At 34.4% G+C, this 27751-nt stretch overlaps 2 protein-coding genes across 3 annotated transcripts; both read left to right on the forward strand.

Annotated features, from left to right (window-relative positions):
* Nucleotides 1-7597: 7597 nt before the first annotated feature.
* On the forward strand, nt 7598-8897 carry LOC103337066 (Integrase-type DNA-binding superfamily protein). Its single transcript, XM_008240217.2, has one exon. The coding sequence runs from the start codon at nt 7809-7811 to the stop codon at nt 8568-8570; it is 762 nt and encodes a 253-aa protein (XP_008238439.1). The 5' UTR covers nt 7598-7808; the 3' UTR covers nt 8571-8897.
* A 13198-nt stretch (nt 8898-22095) lies between these two features.
* Nucleotides 22096-25778, forward strand: LOC103337116 (sphingomyelin phosphodiesterase). Of its 2 annotated transcripts, XM_008240268.3 has the most exons (4): nt 22097-23757; nt 24489-24635; nt 24763-24879; nt 24982-25778. In XM_008240268.3, exons 1-4 carry the CDS (start codon nt 22222-22224, stop codon nt 25594-25596), a joined length of 2415 nt encoding a protein of 804 aa, XP_008238490.2. In that variant the 5' UTR covers nt 22097-22221; the 3' UTR covers nt 25597-25778. The 2 variants fall into 2 exon arrangements, with proteins under 2 accessions (XP_088897569.1, XP_008238490.2); XM_089041443.1 differs by lacking the exon at nt 24489-24635 and having other exon boundaries at nt 22096-23757.
* The last annotated feature ends 1973 nt before the right edge of the window (nt 25779-27751 follow it).

Raw genomic sequence — 27751 nt, forward strand, 5'->3', positions numbered from 1 at the left:
CAATGGACGAATCATAAATGTTGTTTCTGCCGGGTAAGCCCAGCAATTCATTGGCATATACCAAGGTAAAAATTAGGAAATAATGTCGCATGTAAGGATATCATTTATCATTCCCCAAAGACAACAAAATAAAATGCCCCATAAAGAAAATCAATTATTCTACGAAAACCACTGATACATATTAATGGCCTAAAGAATTGACGACTTTTAGAACCATGTTCTCCAAATCACATTAATGCCGGAAAGTTTGCAAAACTTATCTATATAATGAAGCATAAACCTTCTGATCAGCAGCCAATTCTTGAATGGGTTTGATGTTGTGTGATAGAGTGTTTAGGGTGTATTAGGGGTATTTTTGGTAGTTAAAAAGGGATCTTATCAACTTGTTCCGACCTAGGATAATAAGCTCATGAGCTTAGTCTTATTTCACTGTCGAGAAACAAAAGAAGACTTTCATCTCCAAGTTTAAATATTAGGGTGTACTCAGTCTTTCAATTAATATTCAATTCAATTCATACACACGACATTAAATTATTTACAGAGGGAAAGAAAGAAAAGGAGAGTGAAACTGGGAAGAAGAAAAAAAACACAGAAAAAAGAGAAAAAAGAAAAAGAGAGAGAAAATGAAGGGAATAAAGAGTTGAGAAGGGGCTTGGGACCCCTCCCGTCCCTACGTGGCTCCATCACTGCATACATGTTCTCTATATTAAGGATTTGTCGAGTCTTCACATCAAACGTAAATTTGTCGAGTCTTCACATCAAACGTCATATAACATGTTGCACCTGAATCATTTATCCACATACTATTGCGGGTAGGTGCATAATATTCAAGGCATAACCTGTGGTCAATGAGACACGTACAATTTTACCTCAATTTCTTTTTTGATGCTTTGGACGGATTCAACAATTCTGGCTATCCAACCAATTCCTAACATCACGACTATGTTTTGTACAACCACAGGGGTTACACCATTCACTGACCTGCAAGAAAAATATGAAGTGCTCAATCTCTTCGAGTGTGCTATAGTAAGCAGAGACATACTTTCCATTACGCTTCATGGTGAAACCTTATTGCTCAATTCATAAATTTGAGATTCATTAGATCCATCGTATAAGGTTTTTTTAACGGCAGCCGAAACTTACATTTGACCTTAAAATTCTTGGGACGCCATTTGTTGTAAGCGAGATCAATAGAGGCTGGTTGAGGTGAATCAACGGTCAAGTATCCATATCTTTCTACTTTCTTTCTCCTGGAAATTTGTGTCTCCATGACTGGAGACCAAAGAGTATAATATATTGGTCTCATTCAATATATTCCAATTATGGATTGTAACGATCTGTGATGTAGAGTTGACAACGGTTATGACGAAGAGGACGATATATACGTTCTTCCATTGCCAAAAAAAAAAAAAAAAAAATTTCCGTAGGGTAAATGATTTGGGGAAGGGTTCAGATAGAGGCTATAGTTTTGGGATTCAATTTGGGTTTCACTATAGATGAAGGAAAAATTAGGGTTTCTATATGGATGAAGGAAATCTAGGGTTTCTATATGGATGAAGGAAAAACTAGGGTTTAGAGCGGATCTAAGATTGACGGCTCTAATATCATGCTAAATTGCAATTCAGAGAAATTTTCTGAATAATTTATTCATTTTTTTTTCTAAAGGTACGCAAAGAGGTGCACCCTTGCCCAAAAAAGTTGTGTAGGTGCTGCAAGTTTGCCCTGCTGCTAGTTTGGTAATGGTGCACTCAAGTGTGACAAAAAGCCTCACCCAAGCTTTCTTTTCTAAAGAAATAAGGAGGAAACCTGCGAGCAATTCGTGAGCTTTAAACAAGAAGTGGCCATGCATAATTTTCGTGGGCTCTAACAAGGCTTTTTATTTTTTTTTTAATTTTTCTCTGTAAACAAGGGCTGATTTTTAATTCCTTATTGAAATAGTTCACTAGCAGGTGTCACATGTCAACTTCTAATTGGATCAACTTCAAAAATTCGTTCAAAACTCATTTGTGCTCTGAAAAATTCATTGAAAATTACTCCAAACTCGTAATCACATGTAATTTTATCTCATGACCTCCAAATCACATGTACAATGTACTTTTGCTTAGATTAATGGGCATTGATTTTGGTTAGATTCATGGGTAATAATATATGAACATATTATCTACCCTAACGATGGACGTCAAATAATCAGCAAATTATTAAGCATGAATGAATTAACCTTATATTCCAAAATTTCCAAGAATTTGAAAGGAAAAAAAAAATTATAATGAGAAGAAAAAGAAAAAGAAAAGTTCAAGTTTATCTAATTAACATGAGGAGATGAAGAAGGCTTTGTTGACCTTATGAACACCACAAGAGCTGTCTGTGACAAGGACATGCAGACTTGAATAAGCTTCCATAGATTATGACCTACCACAATCACAGATCAAGGACACAGTTGGCTTCTCATTCTTCTTCGTCCTTTTACATCTCTGACCATTTAAATAATAACAATAATCTAACTGTAAGTAACAACATTAATTATTTTTCAAGGTATAATTATAGTTTAATTTATTTATGATTCCCTTACCCGACGAAGATATTATTTTAATCTTCTACTCAAATGAATTTTGAAGCTGCAAAAAAAACTAAACATATTTGGGCGGCTTTAATGCGAAGCAATTGTAGTTGAGAAATGACAAAAATGAGAGTACCTTCCTTGAGTGATCATTCCATATATATGAACCCAAATGTGCCAATAGCGTATGCGCCTACCAACTAACAAACTCTTAGTCTAATGATTTTTTTCCCAGCATCATTGTTCCAATCTTATGCTTGGCTCCTTCACGCATGAGATTGAGGAGGGTGTAAGTAAGGGTGGGCATGGTTAGGTTAGGTTGGTTTTGATCCCAACAAGTAACTCAGCCTGATATATAGTGGTTTCTAATTTCTTGGAACCAAGACTAGCTTATTATTAGGTCAACTTAACCCTTTTGTGACCAGGTTGGGTGGTTCGATCGGGTTAACTCAAAATTAAGCCCACTTTTAATTTTTGTTTCAACTCATAACCCAACCCGTACAAAGAGGTTTATGATTTTTTGAACCCATGCCCTGCTCATTATTAGGTCAACTCAACCCTATAATGATTGGGTTGAGCGGTTTGGTCGAATTGACTCAAAATTGTGCCCACACCTAGGTGTAAGAATATCAATGATGCTGATGCTGCCAAGTGTCAGCAGATTAAAGAGTGAACTGTTAGAATGTTGTTAGAAAATTGTTAGTGTTGTTAACATGTGGTTAGAGTTGTTAGAGAGGTTAGTAAGCCAGGTAAGATTGTAGTTAGGCTGATAAAAGGCTTGTAATGTGCTTAGTTAGAGCTTAACAAAATGCAACAATCATTTCTCACTCTCTGAAACTCTCTCTTTGCTTCTTCCTCTATACTCTTCTTTCTTATATTCTCCAATTCTTTGCTTCATCTTAACATGATCTGCCAAAAGAAGAGTAGATCAACATAGGTCCACCAAAAGCAGGAGAATACCGAAGATCACTAAATATATATATATATATATATATAGATTTCACTTTTCCACGCCCATTTTTTCTACTTACACTCTCTTTTGCTTTTTAATACTTTTTAATCAATTTTGTTCTTTTTTGTTCTTTCTCTTTCCTACTTTACCTTTACCCTACATTAAGGTTTTGATAATTAAAATTAAGAAAAATTAAATAAATAAATAAAAATAAACAAACAAACAAACCAAAAAATAAAAACAAAAAACCCCCCAAATTGGATTCATCCAAGTTGGGATCAAGATGTGCCCCCAATTGATTTATTTACGAGAGCCTAATGGAACTTCTTCCTTCCCCCACAACGACGACACAATCAGTTCGGCAAGATAGAAACCAAACAACACCTCTTGAACTCAACTTCCATTGTAAATCTCAGAGATTATTTGTGATCAAAAGTCGAAGAAATAATATGAAAGTGAAGTAAAAAAGAAATTAATGTAGGGTAAGGGTAGAATAGGAAAGGGAAAGAATGAAAAAGAACATAATTGATTAAAAAGTATTAAAAAGTAAAAGGGTGTGTAAGTGGAGAAAAGGAAAGTGGGAAAATCATCTCCCTATATATATATATATATATATATATATATTGCAAGGAATTTGTAACTCAAGTGTTATATATATATATATATATATATATATATATATCACCTTCTATTGAGGGATCCCTCAAATAATTTTATTTGAGGGACGCCCTTTAGGGTACCCTACAATTTTTTTCTCAATGATCTAAACCATCTATTTTTTAGGTCTTCATTCATAGATCATCCTTACAAAAAATTAGACAAATCTAAAACCGTTTCGACATCCAATTGTGTTTTACAAAATCAATGAACATGGTGCTTCAATAAAGTACTAAAATTTCAATAACTCAATTTAGTGGTCAAATGATATTGGATTCAAGTGATTTTTTGTAGAGATGATCTTTGAATGAGTATCTACAAAATAGATGGTTTGGATTAGTGAAATACAATCCGGAGTGGGGTCTACAAGGGGTGTCCTTCAAATAAGCTTATTTGAGGGATCCCTCAATAAAAACTCTATATATATGTATATATATATATAATCATCTCCCTAATACTACTTTACTTGTATAAAATAAACAATTATATATTTGTTTAAAATAAAAGAGGCAAAAAGGGGATCTTTGTCTAAAGAAATGCATTGAGAAAGGGTAAATGCAGAGTTGGTGTGTGTATGTGACATGCACATTGGACCCCTATGGAAGAAAATAAATTTTATACACAAAAAGGGGCATTGATCCCAAAAGCTGAGGACACACACTTACCAAATAGAAGGTGGGCAGAAGATAGAAAATAACATCAATACACATGGCCTGAAAAGTGACTACACATCAATATATGGAGAAACAAATCAAAGAAATTTGTGGTTACACCCACAACAGAAGACATGAGTAAGAATTTAGAAAACCATACGGGTTCAAGACACATGGCCTGAAAAGTGACTACACATACTAAGCAATTGCAAAGCAATTTGAGCTACCTATTAATTATCGTTATTGTAAACTCCGCAAGCTTCGTCCTTGTGAATTAAATCTCTTCCTATTTTAATTTCCTTTCTTTTCCTTTTCTTTTGGCTTGGGTTTGGTGATGATTTTGTTTGTATGCATGACACATGAGTCGTTTAAAGAAGAGTAGAAAAAGTCCTTTTGTGCTTGAACAGGTTTGTTGTTTTTTTCTTTCTATTTTCTGATCTACGGAAATTTTCAAGGAGCCTCATGGTACGAGTGGTACCATAATTTACAGGTTAATGGGACAAAAACATCCCCTTCACTCTTGGAAGCAACTTTTATCGAAAGGTCCTTACGATGAAACTCTTGAACAAAAATATAGTAGATTGTGTGAGAAAAAAATGTGGTAGGTTGTATCTTGTCAAATATGTTAGTGGTATTTCTCTTGATATCTCTCATATCTTAGAATTTAAAAAATAATGATCGTGATAACATATATAGATATATATGACTAAAAATAATTATTATATTAGTGTGCGTACAATCACGTGTATGTATGGTGCCGTTTCAATAGTCTAATAATACAACATTGCCCGGGTATGTTTTATTTGAGGATTGTAACAAGTAGTTTTTACGGGTATGTTTCTAGGGGGACGGGGGGTACTCTATCAGTGGTTAGGTTCCTACTCCTGCTTGTAGTTGAGCGGGTAAGGCTACTCAATTAGACCGACGACCGAGCCCATATGTGTAGAGAAGCTCGCCTAATCCCCGACGACATTGCCCGGTTTTTGTACTAGTTACGCTTCCCTTTAATAAAATCCTATCACTATTCTCTCAAAAAAAAAAAAATTACAACATATCAAATTTTTCACAACAAGAGAACATTACCCTGTAAATATAAGTACAATTAAATATATGTATGTGGAGACAAGACAATGTAGTAGTTCCATGAGTATATATGGTTTGGGAGTAAATTGTAGTAAAGTCATCTAGTTATTACTCGATTTTAGTCCTTGGATTTGTTTTCTTTGAATTTGTGGTACTCAAAACAGACATGAAATTAAATGAAACACACGACAAAGACTGAAAGTAAGAAACTTAAAAAAGATTCAAGAAACAAAGGATTCGAAAAACAATTTACTGCAATTTACTCATATAGTTTGAGATCTTAGTTGCTACTCTCTCGATAGGGCAATGTCTTTTCCTCTATTTTCTCTCTGCCCAAACAAGTGTATGGGTAACGGTCATATTATGTGTTATGTTGTCTATGATATCAATTTAACTTAGCCCCACGTGATACTAATATGGTCACCATCTAATGCATACTAATATGGTCACCATCTAATGCACATCCCACGTGATAATGTCCAAGTTAATTACTTATTGTTGAAGTACCAACTTAGTTACATGAATTTCTTTTTTAGTAAGCAATAGTCTAAACTACAAGAGAAAGAGGATTTCTCACACACGTATTACCAAAGCGCTATATATGATTATTCACTAGTAAAAAAAGTGGCAACAATCACCATTATTTGGTGACATTTGTGGCCGTGATAAAATGCATTAGCCACCTTTTTTGACTTTTTTAGTGACTAAAAAGGTTTTTAGTTACCTTTTTTGCTTTTCTTAGTGACTAAAGCCTTTAGTAACCTCCACAACAGTCACCAAATGTCACCAAATGATGGTAACTGTTGTCACTTTTTTTTTTTTTTGGTAGTGATTCGAACTTGAGATCACTTGTCTGCAAGTCAAAGTCCTTTGCCACTTGGTTATAACCCGTTGATAATTAATTGCATAAATTTTAGATCACGGTCATGAGATTTTGAGGTCCTAATCTAGACTTTAAAACTAGTGCAAAGAATGATTAATATAAAAAGAAATATATCACAGAGAATTAATATTGAGGTAAGGAAATGAAATGTGACTTAGTTTCAAGTTTTCATCATCAATAGAGGGAGAACGGTGCAAAAATGAAGGGTGAGCATTTAAGATGATTGCAATTGCAAGAAAGCTGCAGATGGCATAGACCACAAGGCACCAACAAACAATCTCAAACCCGCTTCCCATGTGAAATTCGTGGTGGCTTGATAAAATAAACATTTGGGAGTGTGTAGCAATTATAAGCATATATTTTGAATGGCCCACCAAAGCCTCAAATTATATTTCAAATGGTATGCGCCTTGAATAGTCCAAACTTCAAAAACCCAATTAAAAATATTGAGCACATGAAAATGCCCTTAGCAATCCCAATTAAGTTGTTGTTTAATAAGACATGAAGGAGAGGCCAAGATACAAAGGAACTGCAAAGATGATGCCAAACCATACATCACTCAAACATCAACATGGGGCAGCAAAAGATAACCAATATTATACATTTTATAAAATATTTGGATACTTCTCCGTAACGAGTCATCTTTTTAACAAATTACAGTTTCACGCTTTATAAAATTTATTTAATCATATTTGAATTTGAGTGAAAAAATAACTGATCTTAACCACTTGAACTGCAAACCCTTTTCATATATACTTTAGTCGAGTTATATAAATACTGTGAGTTGCAAATAAAAATGAATGGCTCCTTACTTTGTACCCCTTTTTATGCTTTGGTCCATTGCTTTAATTATATATGATATGTACCTTTTTGTTGTATGTGTAAGAACTAAGAGCCATTAGAGAAGCAGTGAAGCACACCCCATACCCTCTATTTTAAGCTCTGCCTACCACACCATTCTTCCAATTCTACTTCTTCTTCTTCAGTGCTCTCCTACCTACACCCCAAAAAACCCACTCCACCATGGAAGAAGAACAATTCAACTCTATAGATTCTGAGGCTCAAACCACATCTTCTTCCTACTCAAATTCAACCACATCTTCTTCTGCAGAATCTGAAGCCCAAAAAGTCAGCAAGAGATCAAATCAACAAGTACTTGATCATGATCAAAAGGGTACGAACGAGGATGATGATGACGATGACGATGAGGATCAAATCAGTCAAAAGAAAGCAAAGATCAATGATAGTAATGGGAGGCAGCATCATGATCCAGTGTACAGAGGAGTGAGAATGCGTCAATGGGGGAAATGGGTGTCAGAAATCCGAGAGCCAAGAAAGAAGTCAAGAATTTGGCTTGGAACTTTTCCCACCCCTGAAATGGCTGCTCGAGCCCACGATGTGGCTGCCCTAACAATCAAAGGCCGCTCTGCTGTCCTCAACTTTCCTGAGCTGGCTCAGGAGCTTCCCCGCCCGGCTTCTGCGTCGGCAAAGGACATCCAGGCTGCTGCTGCCAAAGCAGCTGCTCTTAACTACCCAATAAGCTGTAGCAGCAGTAGCAGCAGCAGCCGTGAAGCCGACGCGGAAACTGAAGCAGAGCTGAGCCAGCACAGGCAGGCTGTCCATGATACACAAGACTCATCAACTTCACCATCAACCAATAACGACGACACGTTTTTCGACCTTCCTGATCTGCTGTTAGATTTTGGGCACCACAGGGATCATGGGTTTTGCTTCTCTGTGCCATGGCTTGAAGAGCCTAATAATTTCCTGTGGATGGAAAATTGAAAGCCAATGGGACAACAAGACAAGAGCATTGAATGAAGAATTGAAGAGAGTTGAAAAAAGCAGCTTGGCAGACAGCTTTAGTTTAAAGTTGATATTTGTTGCTTGCTTTTTGGGTGCTGGTCCAAATTGAGAGGACCACCAGAGTTTGCTCAAATTGGGAAGCTTCAATTCTTGAATCTCTACAGGTTTGGTTTTGGTATATGTTGCCAAAACTTCAGCTTGATTATTTATTTTACTACTGTAATGTACCCTTTCATGTAAATGTATATGAGGTAAATAAAAAAAGTTTCCATATCTAGGAGAGTATGGGCTTTTTCCTAAAAATAATCCATGTCCTTTTTCTTGTTTAATTTATTCATGCATTTGACTCTGAATTTTCCCATTCTGGTAAATTTGGATTCTCTCCATCATTATAAAAATTTCAAGGAAATATATAGTATAGAATATATCAAAGCAGCCTCTCCCACCTACCAATTTATAATTTTGGAATATTATATATACAACCTAAAGCTGATGGATGTTTCATATAGAAAAACATCTAAGGCTAGAATATTTGTTTTTATTTTGAATAACTAATACTATGTTGATGAATTTTTATTTTTATTTTTTATGAAGAGTAAGAAACTGTCATTCCAAACAACAAGAGTACAAATAGCAAACAACAGTATGCAAAAATACCATTCATATTACTGGTCAAATTGATGGTGCTTTCTTCTTAAAGCACAATTGAAGACCAAACTTATAAATTCACGTAGTTAATATGTGAGTTCATCATTGCCAAAGCAGATAGACCACATGTGACATGTTGCACAATCAGCATAATTGGATTATCTCCATCATTATTAAATTTCAAGGAAATATATAGCATAGCATATAATGGTCGAAGGGAGAAAAAAAATCAGTCTTTCATTGATTTTCGATAAAGAAATCTCCAATTGTACATTCGTATTTCGTTTGAGTAAGATTTATCAGGTAAACTAATTAGGGATTTTGTACTTATAGGGATTCGAACTTAGGATGTCAAAGTTCGCTCTAGTCAAACAATTCACCGACCACTAAATCAATTCCGGAATTAACTCTGTAAGACTGCGTGTGAGATTTTACTTCACATTTGTTTGTATTTTGTATTTTGTATTATTTTTTTATTTTTTTATTTTTTTATTTTTGGAGAGGAAGTAGTAAATTTTCATTAAAATTGTGAAAGGTTACAAACTTGAGGGAACAAACGTTGCCTCATTAAAACCTTGCTCAAGCAAACAAACAGGACAAAACCTAAGACGAAGAAAAGAAAAAAAAGCTGCATGCTCCATAAAGACTAGACTACAAACAAAAACTCATGACAACTCTAGAATATCAGCATTAGCTTAAAGAAACATATTTAGCCATAAAAAACAATCTTCAAGCCAAACGTCTATGAAAACACTACCTAAAGCAAACTTAACAAGTCTATCAGCGACAGTGTTGCACAACATTTTGTAAATGTTTTTTAGTAATTCGTGCTTCATTCTCGTCAATTATGTGTGCACCATAACAAATAAATGACATATCATTTCATAATGTAAAATAATTCTATAAATATGTACTCTTTCTTCTGTAAAAGAGAATGAGTGGTTGACATAAAATTTAAAAAGTAAACGTGCCATAGCAGAGCAGTTTTAATAATATCGAATTGAAAATGACTGATGTCATGGTTATGGCAGCATCCTATGTTGCAATTTAACTTCTTCTTCTTTTTTCTTTTCTTTTTTCCCTTTTTTTTTTTTTTTTTTTTTTTTGCGTTTGTTTGTTGGGATATGTTGCAATTAATTACTTGCAAATTGGGTCAGGTGAAGACAAAATATGTTGTGTTATAAATTCAACAATTTCTAAATGTTTATAAATAAAAAATCCAAATTTGAAATATGCTATCATTTAAGATAATATTATCAATTAAATTACAAAATGTGCCATTAACTTTCATTAACTTCTTCTTGTGTAATTGTATATTGATTCTTTTCCTAATAAACAGTCTATGATGCCCTTTTTTTTTGTCGTGATTTTGTATTGATTCCATAAAAAGTAATGAAACAATTTCTGTACGGAATTTTTTTTTTTTTTTTTTGGTTGTAAATGGCATGTATATTATTTTTACAATGTGCCTACAATGATGCTCACTTCTAATGGCATATATCTACCTATTAGTTTTTTTAAATTGATAATAGGTAAATTATGGCATGTACCTACACCTTTACCTGTATTTTAAAAATAAAAAAAATAGGTACGTTATCTTTTTATTGATAATGTCAATTTACCCTTATTGATAATAATTTATCTATTATCTTTTATTGATAATAGGTAAATTATTTTCAAAATGTCTTAAAAGTTAGGTATATTATTTAAATAATAAATAAATTATTTTTCATAAAAGAAACAATAAAAAGTTACTAGTTATTTTTTATAGAACAAGTAATAGATACATTATTTTTTCAATATAATTAGTATGTGTAGTATTATTCATAAACAAGTATAAAGTAGATTATTAATCATGTATAATTCATAAAAAAAAATAACATAAACATTTTTATTAAACAAACCGATTACCTAAATATGAATTTATTGTTAAATTTTAAAAAAAAAGTTTCCAAATTAATTCATACATCCATTACAATCAATTGGAGATCTTTCCAAATTGAACCTCTATCATTATATACAATGCAATTAAAAAACTGTTTTAATTGATTCCTATATTAATATACAAAATATAATAATGGCTTAGTTGGGGATATTTTTGGAATCTTAAAGGTACAATAAATCATATTTTATGCTTAATTAAGTAACTTGCTGAATTGGATTCTAGTCTTTTACTTATAAAAATTAGGTTTTACTTATAGATTAATAAGGTGATGGGTTTCAGATAAAAAAACATTTATTTGAAGGGGAAAAGCCAAATTTACTATTCTTATAATTTGTATGACATAATTACTCAAAGTTTAAGGTTTTCATGCAACTAATGGAGTGTAAGTTGGATCAGCTCAAGTTTTTTGTGTGCTTCTAAGTGATCTTAAGTTCAAGTTCATATGGTACTTGTGTGCGCACCACAAATAGAAGACAAAATTAGATTTGTTTTTTCTATCGAAAATTAGAAACCACGTGTTTACTTATATTGAAAACATCCCATAATTTGTTTGGACCTGGGGTGCAGTATTATACTAAGGTGCCTGCTTTTCTTGTGACTTGTTTGGCTGAGGATGCTATTGGGGTGTCCAGGACCTTGTTGTTTGTGCTTAATCTGTTTGTTCTGGGCTCTTAGCCCCCTTTGTTATCCAAAAAAAAAAAAAAAATTCCCATAATTTTCCGTTAGTTTCGAATCTTTCGAATCTTTCGAATATTTTTTTTTCTTTCTGATTTTCTGTACTTGATATTATAATAGAGAGAGAAACAGGCCCACCTAAATGAAAAAGCCATCAAAAGAAAATAAATTAGTTGGTCCACATAAAGTTTCAAAAGAGAAGAATCCAAATTAATGGAAGAAAAATTTACCAACAAAACAAAACGAAGGAGGAAGAAGAAACCCTCTTTTCCTTGTCTGTGTTTTGATGAGTTGGAAACAATTGCATGGAATGCTTTTTATCTTAATGATTGAGATACTTGTATGCTTTTCATGCACATCTCCCTCTTTCTTATTCACTTTCTTCTTCTCAATAAGAGAGAGATTCCTTGATAAATAGTGTAAAACCAATAACACGCAAAAGGTCAATTCCCAGTTGATAAGGTTCATACATTGTGTGTAGTCCAATTAGTATTCAAGTCCCGCTATCAGCAGTTCTCATTAGTGCGCGATCTGTAATTTCCTATATAAATTTATACTGATGATAATCGACAATGGGTGTCACACGTAAGTCCTTCCATCGAAGTTATGAGTATGCCCTGACACTGGTGGTGAGAGTAGCCAATCTTCCCCTAAATCTATTTTTAAAAAAAATTAAAAATTAAAAATCACTAGGGTCTGATCTAACTTTTACTTTGTTGTGGTTGTATAGTGCATTCACGCAATAATAACGAATATTGATCATTGTGTTCCTTATCCCACACAGTGTTGAAACGAACAGTGCCTTTTTGTCCTCGTGTCTTCCAACACTACATTAACTTAATAATTTGTATTGAAATGGAACCTTCATATCCAACAGAGGAAAAAAAAATTTAGGGTTGACGTGCATGTCACGCTGTTTTAAATTTGACATCTCTCCAACATTGAGAAATTTGACATCTCTCCAATATTGAGAAGAGAAATATTAATTGATGAAGTAGGTATAATAGTACGATGGTAGTATACTAATTGACAACAACGACTTTTCTAGATTTAAGAAAAGTTATTTTCAATATGGTTCTCTTCACATCGTTTCAGCTTTTAGATTGGCTTATATTTTTACCCGTGTTTGTCATATTGTTGATGAGGATGACTTCTTTACCATCAGTGTCCTTAGTTCTTTTTTCCTATCGATATCGGAACATTAAAACATATTAAATGGAACGTTCATAGAAATATATGTTTATGAGGTTACATCTTATATAAGCACTTGTGGAGAAGCATCTCATTGCTATTTCCTCACTTTTATTGGTACCAAAATTTTCCAATACTTTTGTGACTTTTGATTGGTTTGTATCTGATAATTGAAGCGTCCCATCACACATGCATCATGCATGTAGAATATTAGCTACTAAATCACCACTCTTTTACTACTTTGTGTTTGTGACAGAGACATAGTTGTAAAGTGAGCTTACTTAGGAAGGTACAATTAGCATAATTTGCATAAAAAGCCTATGGTGTTTTTGTCCACCTGTTTTTTTATAAAGGAATAATTATTTGAAATTGACAATTATATAACTTTAATTTGATGATTTTACCTATGCAATTAGGCTTCACTTTTGACTTCCACAAAATAAGAACAAAAGTAGGGAAAATACAATTTAGAAAATAAATATATATAAAATTCTTCCAAAATCTACATAGACAATTAGGCAATTAGGCTGAAGTATAGATATCGTACCCTCTTTAAGGAGATTCAAGTCCGCTACAGTTTGTGCATGCCATGAATCAAGGTATGGATATCATTCCCTCTTTAAGAAGATTCAAGTCTACTACAGTGTGATACATGCCATGAATCGATGCAACATTATTAAGAGCATCCATAATCATGCTCCATATTTCTTAATTAAAATTTAGCTTAAAACATAAAAAAAGCTATTTTCGGAGTTCTCTAAAAAATTTCAACTCCAACCATACTCCTAATTTAGAGAATCATAAATGCTTTACTTCTTTTTTAATTTAATTCCTGATTTACAATAAAAAGTTCATAATCAAATAATGAATATTGCCAAATAATAAACTATGAAACCAAATTTTTTTTTTTTAACTGTGATTATAATTTTTCTTTTTAAAGGTCCACTACCATTATAAGAAAAAAAAAAGGTACATTGCAACATAAAAATACAAGACACGCATGAGATACAATCGAAAATGACAATACAAAACAAGATATGGAATCCAGAAAATTACAAAACAACAAATACCTACAGGGAAAAGAATTGGTTTTCTACTTTCAAAGAATTGGCTGTCAAAACAAGAAATCATGTGAAAAACAAATTATAAAAAAAGTGTTCGTATTTTGCAAAATACCTATAGGGAAAATATTTTTTTTATTAAAAAAAAAAAAAGTGTTTGTCTGCTACAAAGGATCCCGAGCCTTTACATTTACATGTTGTGTATTTATCTGCATTTCACAACATCTAAGTCATCCTAGTTATCTAACCGTCTAAAACATGACACATCATCTATTTAAAATTATTTTTCTTTTCTATCAGAAAAACTGTTTAAAACTAATAATTGTTTTATTGTTCAAATAAAAAATAAAATAAAAACAAAAAACCCTCTCCCTCTAAGCGAGGGGTGAGGAGAGAAAAAAAGGGGGGGGGGGGGCTGCCACAAATCATCACAGCCATTGATGATTGAAATTAATTATTTGTTTTTCCTTTACAACAATATGCAAATGGACGAGTGAGAGAGAGATGGCAGGTAGCTTGGATGGTGTTGTGATGGGTGGGTAAGGGTGGGGGAGGGGGAGGAGAGAGAGAGGGAGACAGGATTGTATGGCGGCTTGGGTGGGGGGTGTTAGGGTAGGGGTGGCGGAGACATTGGTGGTAGGGAGTTGGGTTTCTAGTTCTTTTAATTTTGGATTTTATGAATTTTAATTCAATTTTTATGTTATTGGATTTTACGAGTTTAATGATGTGTCATCTCTTAAGCAGTTAGATTATTAAAGTAATTAAGATGTTGCGAAATACAGGTAAATACGCAATATGTAAATGTAGAGGCCTGGAATCCTTGTTGCAAAATATCTACAGCGAAAAGAATTGAAAACAAAAAAACGTGCTTGTGTTTTGCTGGAAAGATGTTGATTGTTCGAGTAAAAAGGCCAAGGATCAAAGAAATTTATTGTCTCTGAACACTCCCACATAATCAAATTAAAGAGTGGAACATTTAAACGTATGTAGACCCACAGGCAAGCTTGCCAAAGTTCTGTTTGAGAAAAAAGTGGGAATGGGAGTGGATAAGAGTTGGAAAAAGTTGAATTTATTTATATTATTACTTCTTCAAGAGGCAATCCCATGTCATAGGAAGCAAAAGGCCTTGACTATCAAAATGTAACAATAATAATCACGAAAACCTAATTGCAAATTCCATGTGCGGAAAGAAAGAAAAAAAGCATAGCATCTCGCAAAAATAAAAACTATATGTATACCCATTTGGCCTTTTTCTTTTCTTCCTTTTTCTTTTTCCATTATGGCCAAAATAGAAACTTGTTGATATATATGAACATTAAGAACAGATTATGAATATTGGATTTCAAAGCTTTTACTGCTGCATTGTCAGTAAGTATGGCAATGTAGTACATTTTGTACATGTATTATAATATGGATGGACGATAGGGTTAATTTCTCTCATTTTATAAAATAGTATAAATAAATATCCACTAATATTATAACATGTGTACAAAATATACCACGTGACCGTAATACTGTAGTATTCTATAATCTCTTATTATCTTTACTATAAATTTATGTAAACTTTTACCAAAATTTTTATAAAGAATTACTGATATTGCACACGGGATGCATTACACATGTATACATGTTGCAGCATTTCCCAGCCTCGTGGGGAGAGAAGACCTTATCTCAAAATAATACATAGAGAGAGGATTGAGTGGGCCAATGTTGATTGACAAGGGTTAGATGGAATAAAGCTAAATTCAATAAAGACAAATCGATCATGACTCTAATGATGATCATCTCTATATTAAAATTATATGCATACATAATTAACATCATAATTAAAGTATATCAAGTTGATTCATGCATTAACCACTATGCGATATATATATATATATATATATATATATCACGTGGATTAGGTGGGAAATAATTTGTGAGTACTTGATCATGATCAACTAGTTATGTTCTCATGGGTTAGAAGAGATGGAAGAGTAAGGACAAGTACCAAAGTGGGGTACTTTGATCATGAAATGCTTGAATATATTCAGTCCAAAGGAAGAAAGCAATAATGCTGAGTTCATAATGGAGGAGGTAATGGGAGGGGGGGTATGTTTTATTCTTCCCCTCAAAGAAAAGGTAAAAAGAGAGAAAACAAAGGGAAATAACTCATGGGGTAAAGAAGAGGAAAAGGGGTAAGAAGACAAATAAAGTACAAAGCCAAACTTGGAAGACAAGGTAGAATCCTTGCCCAGCATGCCTGCACTGCATGTAACCCAACTTTTTCTTCTTTTTTTCTTCTTTTTTTCTTCTTTTTTTCTTTCTTTTTTGGGTATGGAAATTAAACTCAAGAGAAACTTTAAATGGTAGCAAAACATGATGCCATAATTTGGTACATGTTAGCTCGATGCTGTCTTGTCGTATTCCCACGAGAACAATTTTTACTCACCACCATTAACGTGATGGTAATCATCACCACCGGTAATTGGCGGTGAGAAAAATGTTCATGAAAGTGTGCACAGAGTCCAGTAAAGTTTGTCGCCAATCTAAGCATGTAACACTTGTCCAGCTTTCCTAAATGCTAAAAATACACGTTTTTCACGCATGCATGAACTTTTTTGCAAGACTTACTAAAGGCCATTGTCTCGTTGGCCATGGTGGACCTTCTGATGCTATTGTGGTCTTGACATTTGCTTCAATATTATTAGCCGAAGAGTTTAGCTCAGATGCTGATCTTCTCGAGTTAGTCACTCGAAACCCTACGGACTTCGATTTTTAAAAAAATTTCTTATACCGAACTTGAGAAAAATGGGACTGGTTTCATGATCATTCATCAACATTTTCAACACGTGAAGGGGAATAGGACCAATACAAATCAAGGGGAATTGTACTTTAATAATGATTTAGTTTGTCAAAAGAGGTTTCTCTTTTGCTTCCATATGCATGCACTCTTTGTTCGTACTGCTTCTGAGTCAGCTGAACACTTATTTTCGACATGAACATCGCATGGAGTCTGGCTGGCTCCTTCTTTTTATTTTATATTTTATTATTATTATTTAAATTTATTTAATACAAGTGATATTGAGAAAGGGAGGAATCAAACTTAAGACCTAGAATGCAAAAATAAATATTCTTAACTACTTGAGCTACAAGCTCGTTGCGTCCAGCTGCTCGTTTAAGATGTCCTTAACTTGACAAAAGCCAAGCCAAGTACTTGAACTGTATGGGTAGATCCAATTCTCAGACGCAAGTCCAAGGATATATTGTATTACTTGGAGGCTGAATAAGATTGGACAAAGAGTACACGTTTCACCTCATCCTTCGATGTTTTACTCACATCATGAACGATAAATCCATATATATTATGCAACACAACATTTCTCATATATATATATATAATTGCATAATTGCTAATTATGGTTTGTTTATATCAATAATTGGTCAACAAAATTAAAATCATAAGACACACAATCACACAAAGAAGCATACACATAATCTAGCGTGGATCACCCAAGTTGGTCTGCATCCTCATTGGTAGTTTTGGAATTTCTCTATAATTTTAGAGATATTTAGTCATATACCCATTCTTAGCACTAAAACTATAAATAAATCCTAAACCATTTAATTTCTATAAACAAACCCAAAAACTGATAGCTAGTCCTATTGAATTTAATTTTGATTATTAAATTACTTTAATGCCCTATTGAGTGTTTTAAGCATTTTTATGAGGTTTGGGGTTGAGTTTGTTTTAAGAAATCAATTGCAGTTTTGTAATTTAAAAGAAGTTAAAAATCTTTTTGTTATGCTATAAATGGGCTTTGGGTGTGTTTCTAAAGTCCATTTCATTTAGCATTTTTTTTTTATCATTTTGGTATTATAGTGAATCTCCCATAATTTTACATCCACGTTGGTAGAGTTGGATTCTCTATAATGAATACAAATTATACAACTTACATAATAGAAGCTTGAGAGCCTTTTGATAGAGACAGTTATTGAAAGAAGTTGAGGTTGCTAGGTGGGATAAATACTCTTAACACATATTTGTTGAGGTTAGAGCAGGTGTGGCCGTTGAGCGTAATATGTGGATAGCATACTATGAGACCAAGAAGGAAGTTTAAGTTATACCACAAAACTAATTCGTTATGAGAGGAGTAGCACAATTCCTTAGAGCACTTCCACCCATTTGTCATGGGAAATGACAAGGGGAGGTAAAGGTTGTTACTATTCACACGAATATTGTCAGCCCTAGCAAAAGGCAAAGTGTGTTTAAAGGGAAATTACTATTCATTTTTAAAATAAATAATTTTTTTTTTATATACATAAACGATTAATTTTTATAGGGTTTAGGGTTTGGTGTGGGAAGTAAAGAATATGACTACGTATTTATTAAAAAAAATAAAAATAAAAATAAATCTGAATTTTTATTTTTATTTTTATTTTTTTCTCACTTATATATATATATATATTATTTTAATTGGCTACTGACGTCATTATGACGTCAGCATTACGTCACTTGCCCAAGTAGCAGCATGGCCTGGATTTGCCTAGGTTGGTGGGCCCTATGCCTTGCCCTAGTTGCATTTGGCCGCTGGAACCACGAAACGGGCCTCAGGCCTCTTCATGCTTGGGCTGGCCCTATGCGCCGGAGGTGCTCTTATAAGTCCATGTTAGATCCCTTAACTTTTAATGTGGACCAAATACTCTCAACAATTATAGTATGAAGGAGAAAATCCATTATATAGATAAAATATTTGGGCATTTTCTACATGTGGGCTTTCACATGTGCCATGGATTGGCTTAACCAATGGGGTTTTTTTGGGACTTCAATTTAGGTCCATTTTCATCAAGATGTAATGAATGTAGTCCACATGCTCTCACTTTTCAATTGCAATCCACTGTTGCCAAGAAAGCAATTAATATGTACATAATTTTTAAAGAATTTACATTATATGTCACTATCATAAATGGAATTATATGAAAACACATTCCTAAAATTCAGCATTTCCATATATATATATATATATATATATATATATATATATATATTGATCCTCCTACAATGATCCAAACCATCTATTTTTAGGTCTTCATTCATAGATCATCCTTACAAAAATTAGACAAATCGAAACCGTTTCGACATCCAATTGTGTCCTACAAATTCAATGAACATTCAAGAAAATTTCAATAAATCAATTGAATGGTCAAATGATATCGGATTCAAATGATTTTTTGTAGAGATGATTTTTGAATGAGTATCTATAAAATAGACGGTTTGGATTAGTGAAATACAATCCGAGTGGCCTACAAAGGGTGTCCTCAAATAAGCTTATTTGAGGATCCTCAATTCTCTGTATATATATATATATATATATAACACAATTGAGTGGTCAAACGGTATTGCATTCAAGTGATTTTTTGTAAAGGTGATCTTTGCATGATTATCTAAAACATAGACGGTTTGGATTAGTGAAATACAATGCGGGTTGGCCTACAAAGGTGTCCTCAAATAAGCTAAGTTGAGAAATTCTCAATTGAAACTCTATATGTGTGTGTGTGTGTGTGTGTGTGTGTGTCTACATGCATGCGCATGCACATGTGTATATATAAGTTTCCTTATATATAATGCATTTCTTTGTATATATATACATATATATATATATATATACCTGCCTTACAGGTAATAGTTTTTTTTTTCTTGAATTTTCTGAAGCAATTTTTTCTAGAGTTTCCTATGTACACAGACACACACCTGCCTTCCAAGTAATAGTTTTTTTCTTGGGTTTTTCAAAGCAATTTTTATGGAGTTTTATCTTAATATACTAAAGTGTGAGTATACCTGTTGTGGAGGTGGAAGTTTCTTTTTTCAGTTTTCTGTAGCCTTTTAGATATGTACTTTTTTCTGTTAATTATGAGTTTAAAGATCCATACCAAAGGTATTATATGAGTTCAATTACCGAGACTAGAGGTAATTTATGGATATAACTATGTGCACAAGAGCTGGCTTTTGGGTTTAATTACCTACACTAGAGGTAACTTGTGGATTTAATTACCTAGACTAGAGGTAATTTATGGGTTTAATTACATGCACAAGATGTGTATGCATAGATTCCTTACCTGTTGTTAATGTATGAAAACTTTGATTACAAAGTTTGAGGTCGCTTTTCGTCCCAAAAAAAAAAAAAAAAAGGTTTGAGGTTGCAGTTATACCTTACAAATCAATAATTTTCATGTTTTACGAATTCATAATTTACATTATTAATGTTTTTGGGGCATAATTGGAATAACAAAATAATTAATTTTATGTGGCGTGAAAGTCAAAGGACTTAGATCAACAACTTCTACGTAGAGTGCACCCAAAATCTCATAGCTTATAGTTGGGTAGAGAGAGAGAACATAATATCACGTAGGTGCTCAGCTCAATCTGCTGAGTTGATCACTACCCGTTTGGCCAAAAAGCTTCACAGTCAGAGCTTATAGTTAGAGTTGATCACGTCATATCACGTAGGTGCTCAGCCCAACAAACATATGGAGTTTCCATTTGGACCAGTGTAAGTAAAGCCTTAAACCTCCAACCTGGGAAACTCTTTGGGCCATATGTTAGTTGAGGATCTAGGCCCATGTCTATTCTTGGCTGATTTTCTTGTCTTTTGGGATTCGGCCAACTTGGTAGCCGGGCAAGGCAACACAAAATGCTGCCACTTGGAGTCTTATGAGAGCTGACAAATAAATAAAGATGGTTTATGTGAGTTTCGCAAAATGTTTGGAGGTATTTTAGTGCAAGCGATTGGGGATGCGGATTTACACATAAATATATACGGATACTTGTTGGTTTCGAACTTCTATCTACATAACTGGAGTGTGTGCAGGGCTATAAAATGTATCCATGCATGGTAACTTAATACTAGTACAAGTTTCTCCTTAAGCAATCATTTAGCTTGAATAAAATAAAATAAAAAATAAAATGTAAACATGACAAGTAGAGGTGTGCAAAATCTAATCAAATCTTCTTTAAAATTGTTTGCCACTTCTCATGTTTTTATATGTTCTTAAGCTAAGTTATAATTAAATTGTAGATACCTCATCATATCCATCCAAATCTAACTTTCCTCTCACTTCTTTCTCCAACGTCCACCTATCCTATTACTTCATTTTTAATTGTTGGAGAATGTAGAGTTGCACTTCAAAAACTTTACAAAATAAGATACATATATAATAAGGGGTTATATTATTAATAGCATTGATGCCTTTTGTATAAAATCTCACATCTATCAAACTATGTAGATGATTAAGTTGAGAACAATATTAATGTTTGTAGTAATGGTTCACGAGTCTGTCTCTCTGCAATCTTAACACGCATAACATTACTTTTTATGTTATTGTTCTTCATTATTAGATATGTTGTAAGAATTTTATATGTAAACCTTACACATGAATTTATATTCATTTCATAAACGAAGTAGGAAGCAGCAAAGCGCAATTACTCATTCAAATAAGGTAACGTGTTCAAATTTCAACTCTCGCAATATCACTTGTATAAAAAAATAAATAAATAAATAAATAAATAAATGTATGCATACACATTTTCCCTTTGCAATATTCATGTTGCACAGAAACAATCTAATGTTGCTTGTTGTTCCAAATTTTTTACTACTACTGTCCACAGAAACACGTGATGATTGAGTATAATCTTGTCTAGCTGGAAAACTTGTTTGTTCATCACTGGAGAAATCTTAAATCAATTGTTTAGAGAAAAAACAAAAACAAAAAAACACTAAAATATTTTTAAAGATCCAACGATTGGCATCTAACGTCGACGTCTCCAGAGCCTTCCCGCCCCTTCTGATCCAGATATTTTATTTCTTTTAAAATAAAAAGAAAACAAAAAAAGAAACCTAGCCATGAATTGGACCCCACAACGATGTCCACGTCACCCAAAGACTCCCAATTTAACGCCACGTACTCTCCTCCCTCCCTTACCCCATAAAAACGCGCCACAGCTTTCCTTCTCTCATTTGAAACTTTGAAAACCTCTCTGTCCACTCTCTTTCCCTGCAAAAACCCTAGCGACCCTGAAAGCCTCACACTCTCTTTCGCTCTCTTTGCACTCGACCCCACCGCTCTTACCATGCTCCCGCACTCCTACGTCGTCGATACCCATTCCAAATCCCAAGAGCTCGCCTGCACCATCCTCGCCTCCTCCGCCCCGCACCAGATCTCCTCCACCTGCGCCTCCATCGAGTCCTTCCTGCACTCCCTCTCACCCGACCAAACCCGCCACTTCTTCTCCCTCACCTTCCCCACCCTCATCTGCAAGCTCTTCGGCTTCGACGACGCCGCTTCGTCATCACCACCGCCATCATCACAGCACCAACAGGCCTCACCCTCCTCTCCGTCTTCCTCATCCAACGGCTGGATCGACACCGTCCTCGCATCCAACGACGTAGACCTAGCCAACAGGCTCTTCGCCCTCCTCGCACCCAGCAGCCTCCTGTTCAATTATATCTCCGCCGTCGACCGCCTCTCCCTCGTCAAATACGTGTTCCCCATCGAACGATTGCCGGAATGGGTCCGATTCATGCTTTCCTCTGAAAATTACAGCCCGGTATTATCTGATTTAGACCCAATTTTTAAAAATAAGGTTAAGGAAGACCCAATTAAGTCTAACTTGTGTCAAGTTCAGCTCAATGTGTTTGAATATTACATGTTTTGGTTCGCTTATTACCCTGTTTGTCGCGGCAATAGTGAAAATTGTGACAGTGGTTCGATAAAAAGGAACAAAAGGTTTAAATTTGAGAATTGGGTTTCGTCAATTTCGGGTTTTTCAGGCACTAGGCGTGGGGTAGAGGTTAAAATTGAGTGTAATCTATATGTTAGGCTTTTATATGCGTATCTTCGTGCATTTGTGGGCGTAACTGATTTGAATCAACACCTTCCATACCGAAGTTCGCTATTGCATTACGCTTCAGGATATGATAGCTCGGTTGTAGCTCAGGCAGAGTTTTTTGTAAATGCTTTGGTAAACTTTTGGTTGGTTGATAACGATTTTTCACCATTACCTGTTAATCAGTGCAAGTCATTTGGGGTCTCGTTTCCGTTCCGTTCAGCTTTGGGTGAGACCCCACCAACCCCTGGGTTAGGAGAGGTGGTGAAGTTGCTTGTTAAGTATTTGAATCTGGGTTTGGTCGTACTCAGAGATGGGAATGAGAATGTGGAACCCTGTGGGAGTCCGAGGTGGAGAGTGTCAGGTTCATATGACACCTTGAAGTCAAGGGATGTAATGGCGGTTTCACCCTGTATCGGGTCTTGGCACTTGTTGATACAGAGGCCGCTGTACAGGTTTATATTGAGGACATTCTTGTTTTGCCCAGTGGGGGCATCGACCAAGAACATCTCAGAGGTGTTTTCAGTTTGGATTACTTATATGGAACCTTGGGCTATCAATTTGGATGACTTTTCAGAGCTTGATGCTGTTGTTGATGGATCGCCTAGGAATGGGAGAAAGGAGGGCTCGCAGCATGCAGCCTGTAGTTATACAGCTTCTTGGCAGGGTTATGTGCTGGCCAACTACTTGTACTACAGTTCCTTGGTTATGCATTTTATTGGGTTCGCACACAAGTTTCTTCACACCAATCCTGAAATGATAGTCCAGATGGTTTTGAAGGTCAGATTCTAAACCATTTCTCATCTTTCGCTAATCTAGTTTCCTCGTGTCTCCTGAGATTAATTGTTGTGCTTAATCTTCGACATGCAATTTTGAACTGGATATGACTTCAGTCGTGAAAAATAGCTAACTAATCATAAATCAACATAAACTCTGTTTTATGTGGAGAAATGTCTGATCTAATGCTTCGTAACCTTCCGTTGATACCATGCCTTGTCTGTTGAGTTCTAAGTCTTTTTAACTGTGAATGCTCACACACTTTATAGCTGAATGTCTATGAATGAAGATTATATGGAGGTCCATGAATTTTATGATTGAGCAAATAATCATTTAAAAAAAATACTCATGGCAAACTATTATGATCACTTTCAATGGAATTTCACACTTTCAAACTTGGCTAGGTCTCTATTAAGGTTTTATTGAGCTTTAACCTGTCAAGATGCATTGCTATATATGAAGAGATTTGTGATATTGGATTACAAAATTGGAGTTTAAAGTAGTGAAGATCTTTAAGAATTAGCATTACTCTGATGGAAAGTGGAAATTTTTTGGTGATTGCAGCACCATGTTTGCCAAAAACTAGTACTAGGTATTAAAACTTAATTGAGAGTAGCGTGATGATAATTTATGCAGATCCCTCTCCAATGACCTACGCATTACTTAATCTTTATTTATTTCTGAAATTAATAGAAAGACATTTTTTTCTTTCTGATTATAATTTTTTTTTATAGGTTCTAACCATATTGACATCATCCAAAGAGCTAATGGACCTTATAAAGATGGTGGATACTGCTTTTCATTCCAAACAAGCAGGATCAGGCAAATCAATGCTTAATAGCTTATATAGATTTGTTACTCCAATTCGTGAACAATTGCTGGTAATGTCTCTATTGTCTGATGTGTTAATCTTATTTTCAAGTACATGATGTGTGCTTGATTGCCCAACTGTTTGTGTCAGTGTTAGACTGTTTTTTAATTTTGGGTGTGATTTATTGGTAACCTTAGGACTGGGAGGATGGCTTGTCCGAGAATGATGCTGATGGGTCTTTCTTGCATGAGAATTGGAACAAAGATTTACAATTGTTCAGTGATGGAGAAGATGGCGGGCAACAGCTGCTTCAGGTTTTTAATTATTATTATTGTTTTCTAACTATGTATATTTATGAAGTTATTTACATCTATCTAATGAGATCTCAACCAATGGTCACTCTTTTGCTATGGCAGTTGTTCATATTACGTGCAGAAGCCGAGTTGCAAGCCATTTCTGGTGATAATGGTGCAGAAAACCTCCAGTGCATAGACTCTTTAAAAGCGCAGGTAGGCTGCCTATTTAGCGGCCATATTGTAAAGGCACTGTCATTTTCCCCAGAAGCAAAACAGCCTACGCAACACCGTGATGAAATATTCAAGCCCAGGAGAGTTGGCAACCACACTTTGGGTGATATCAAATACAAGGGTGACTGGATGAAGCGACCCATCTCTGATGATGAGGTTGCTTGGCTAGCTAAAGTGCTTGTCATGTTTTCAGATTGGCTGAATGAGTGTCTTGGACTAAACCGGACAGAGAGCAGCCAAGCAGACCCTACATGGTCTTATGTGGAAGTATCAAGTGATGTGTTGGGCAATGTCTGTGGACCTGCTGACACGATTAAGGCAGTGTTCGGTGCTGTTGGTTCTTGGCTTCTCATGTTGGGCGTGGCAGTGGTGAGGCTAATGAGGAAACATGGTGTGAGGGTGAACCTCAGGATGTTGGCCTCAAAGAAGGTTGTAATGGTTTTGCTTTTATCTGCTGTATATAGTATATTGAAGAAAGCTTTTGTACACTTCCATAAGGTGTAGATTGGAGTTAGATCAATGTTGTTGAAAAGAAAGAAAAAAGGTATAGAAGAAACAGGAAAAGAACGAGAGTTTTTCTCGAATGAGGTTTTGTTACACCTTCTGTTGACTTGTAATTGTCACGTTTGCATCAAGAGCAGTAGAATTATACGGGTAAAGGTTTTACCTTTACTGTGATTTTGTTATATACTTGGCCTAACTCCTTTTTCATGCATGCTTCTGTAGTTGCCTAGTGATGACTCCACTCAGCACTCGAGTTCAAAGACTCATAGTTTAGATTATATTAAAATAATATTATTCTCTCTGTAATTTAGATTAAATTTTTATATAATATTATTTGTATAGAAAAAAAGTTGGTATCTTTAGCATTTTCTCTTAGCCTAGCATGGACCCCTTGTGTGGGTTCTCTAAGCTATTTGTAACCTTAATAAGAAGAACCTAGGAAAACAAAGTTTTGTGCGTATTTAGAAACCCTTTAATCTCAATCCAAAATCAAAAAACAAAAACACCCTTTAATCTATACTGGACTTTGATGATCTCCTGGCCCATTACTGCAATTTCCAAACGACTACATTTCAGAAGCTCAGCCGAAGGCCAGTACCTCAAACGGGCTAAATTAAATTGAACGATTGTACCTATGGGGAAAGGCCTGCCTCTTTCAAGTCTGTATGAGGCTGAGGTCATGAGTTTTTGACTTTGTAGTACATTTTATTTTCCCTCTTCGAATTGAGGGCTAAAGTCGAGAGTTTGTCATCGAAATAGAAAACTTTTGGTTATTTTTCTAAAATATCAAAACGGTCTCTATATTTTATATGCAATCCTCCGATTTAGTCTTCCTATTTTTAATTTAACCAATTTGGTCCATATAGTCTCCGTGATCCAATTTAGTCAATGTATTTGTCAAAGTTGGAACATGACAAGAGGTTTCAAGTTTGACTATCGCCCCTTCTCTTTATTCACTATATTTGAGTGAAAAATACACCACTAACATGGTACTACCATACCATTATATACTTTCTCCCTTTATTGATCGGACTATTTATTTTTTCCGGCAGACTACATTGGAAATATGATTTAAATGAAAACATTTAAAACCGAAGATTATATATAGTATGGAGTTCTATGGACACAGAAAACTATACGCAAAGGTTATGGTTTTGGGTTGCATCATTGCATGAAAAGTTGTGGATGGCATTTCGAACTTTATGGTTTGCCAACTTGCTTTATATACTTTTAAACGGGTCACTTTCACGTTGCCGTCCTAATCATGTACATCCAAACATATCTCTCAAACCATATATATGGCTGCATGTTTAATACATATATATATATATATTATAATATATAGCAGCCCAGACCAGGACCCCAGAATTTGGCTTAATTAGGTCACGTTAAGTATGTTAAAGTTAATATGTTGTCTCGTCACATGTGTTTATATAGACTATAAAGTTGACAAAAAAAAAATATATACTTCAGCAACGAGTACAATGCTCCTACCCACTAGAAGTCTCTAAAACCAAAAAGCCATATATTAATTAATGAAATCAACTTAATTACGTGCGTACCAATTTGTAACACGTGATGATCTCTAGGGGTGCGCAATAAACGAATTCCTTTAACCTACGGATCTAGTCTAGTGAAAAAGAATATTGACTTGCAAATTAGTGATTTTAGATTCGAATCCCATGACAGCAAAGGGAGAGAAGTTGAGGGGGTTTTTTTATTTTTATTTTTATTTTTTGTACCTGACCAATTGGGTAAGCAATTTTATACCATGCAATGATGTAAAAGAACAACAACAAAAAAATAAAAAATTTATTCGCAAAGTTACAGAAGTTTTTGGAAGCAGCAAAAAGAAAGTGGAATTTTTCAAGGGCATTGCATGTCTTGCAATTTAACGACTTGGGAATATGGAGTCAAACAAAACGACTGCGTGTTAAACAAGGAAGAAAAGAAAAATATGCGTATATGCTCGTGTGCATGCATGCATGTATTTTGATTCATGAGTAGTATCTCATTGTAGATTAGTAATAGTTATTTTGGTTACCAACATGTAGTTTTTTTGTTTGTTTTTGTTTTTGTTTTACTTCAGATATATATATATATACACATAAATTTTCCTATGCAGAAATTTGGACGTTATTATTGTATAGACGTC

This window comes from Prunus mume, linkage group LG7 (genome assembly GCF_029339155.1).
Source record: "Prunus mume cultivar Tortuosa linkage group LG7, ASM2933915v1, whole genome shotgun sequence".
NCBI lineage: Eukaryota > Viridiplantae > Streptophyta > Magnoliopsida > Rosales > Rosaceae > Prunus > Prunus mume.

Coding starts and splice junctions, on each gene's coding strand:
- LOC103337066 (XM_008240217.2), top strand. CDS start 7,809: ATGGAAGAAGAACAATTCAACTCTATAGATTCTGAGGCTCAAACCACA.
- LOC103337116 (XM_008240268.3), top strand. CDS start 22,222: ATGCTCCCGCACTCCTACGTCGTCGATACCCATTCCAAATCCCAAGAG. Junction 23,758..24,488: donor TAGTCCAGATGGTTTTGAAG/GTCAGATTCTAA, acceptor TTTTTTTTATAG/GTTCTAACCATATTGACATC. Junction 24,880..24,981: donor GCGGGCAACAGCTGCTTCAG/GTTTTTAATTAT, acceptor TTGCTATGGCAG/TTGTTCATATTACGTGCAGA.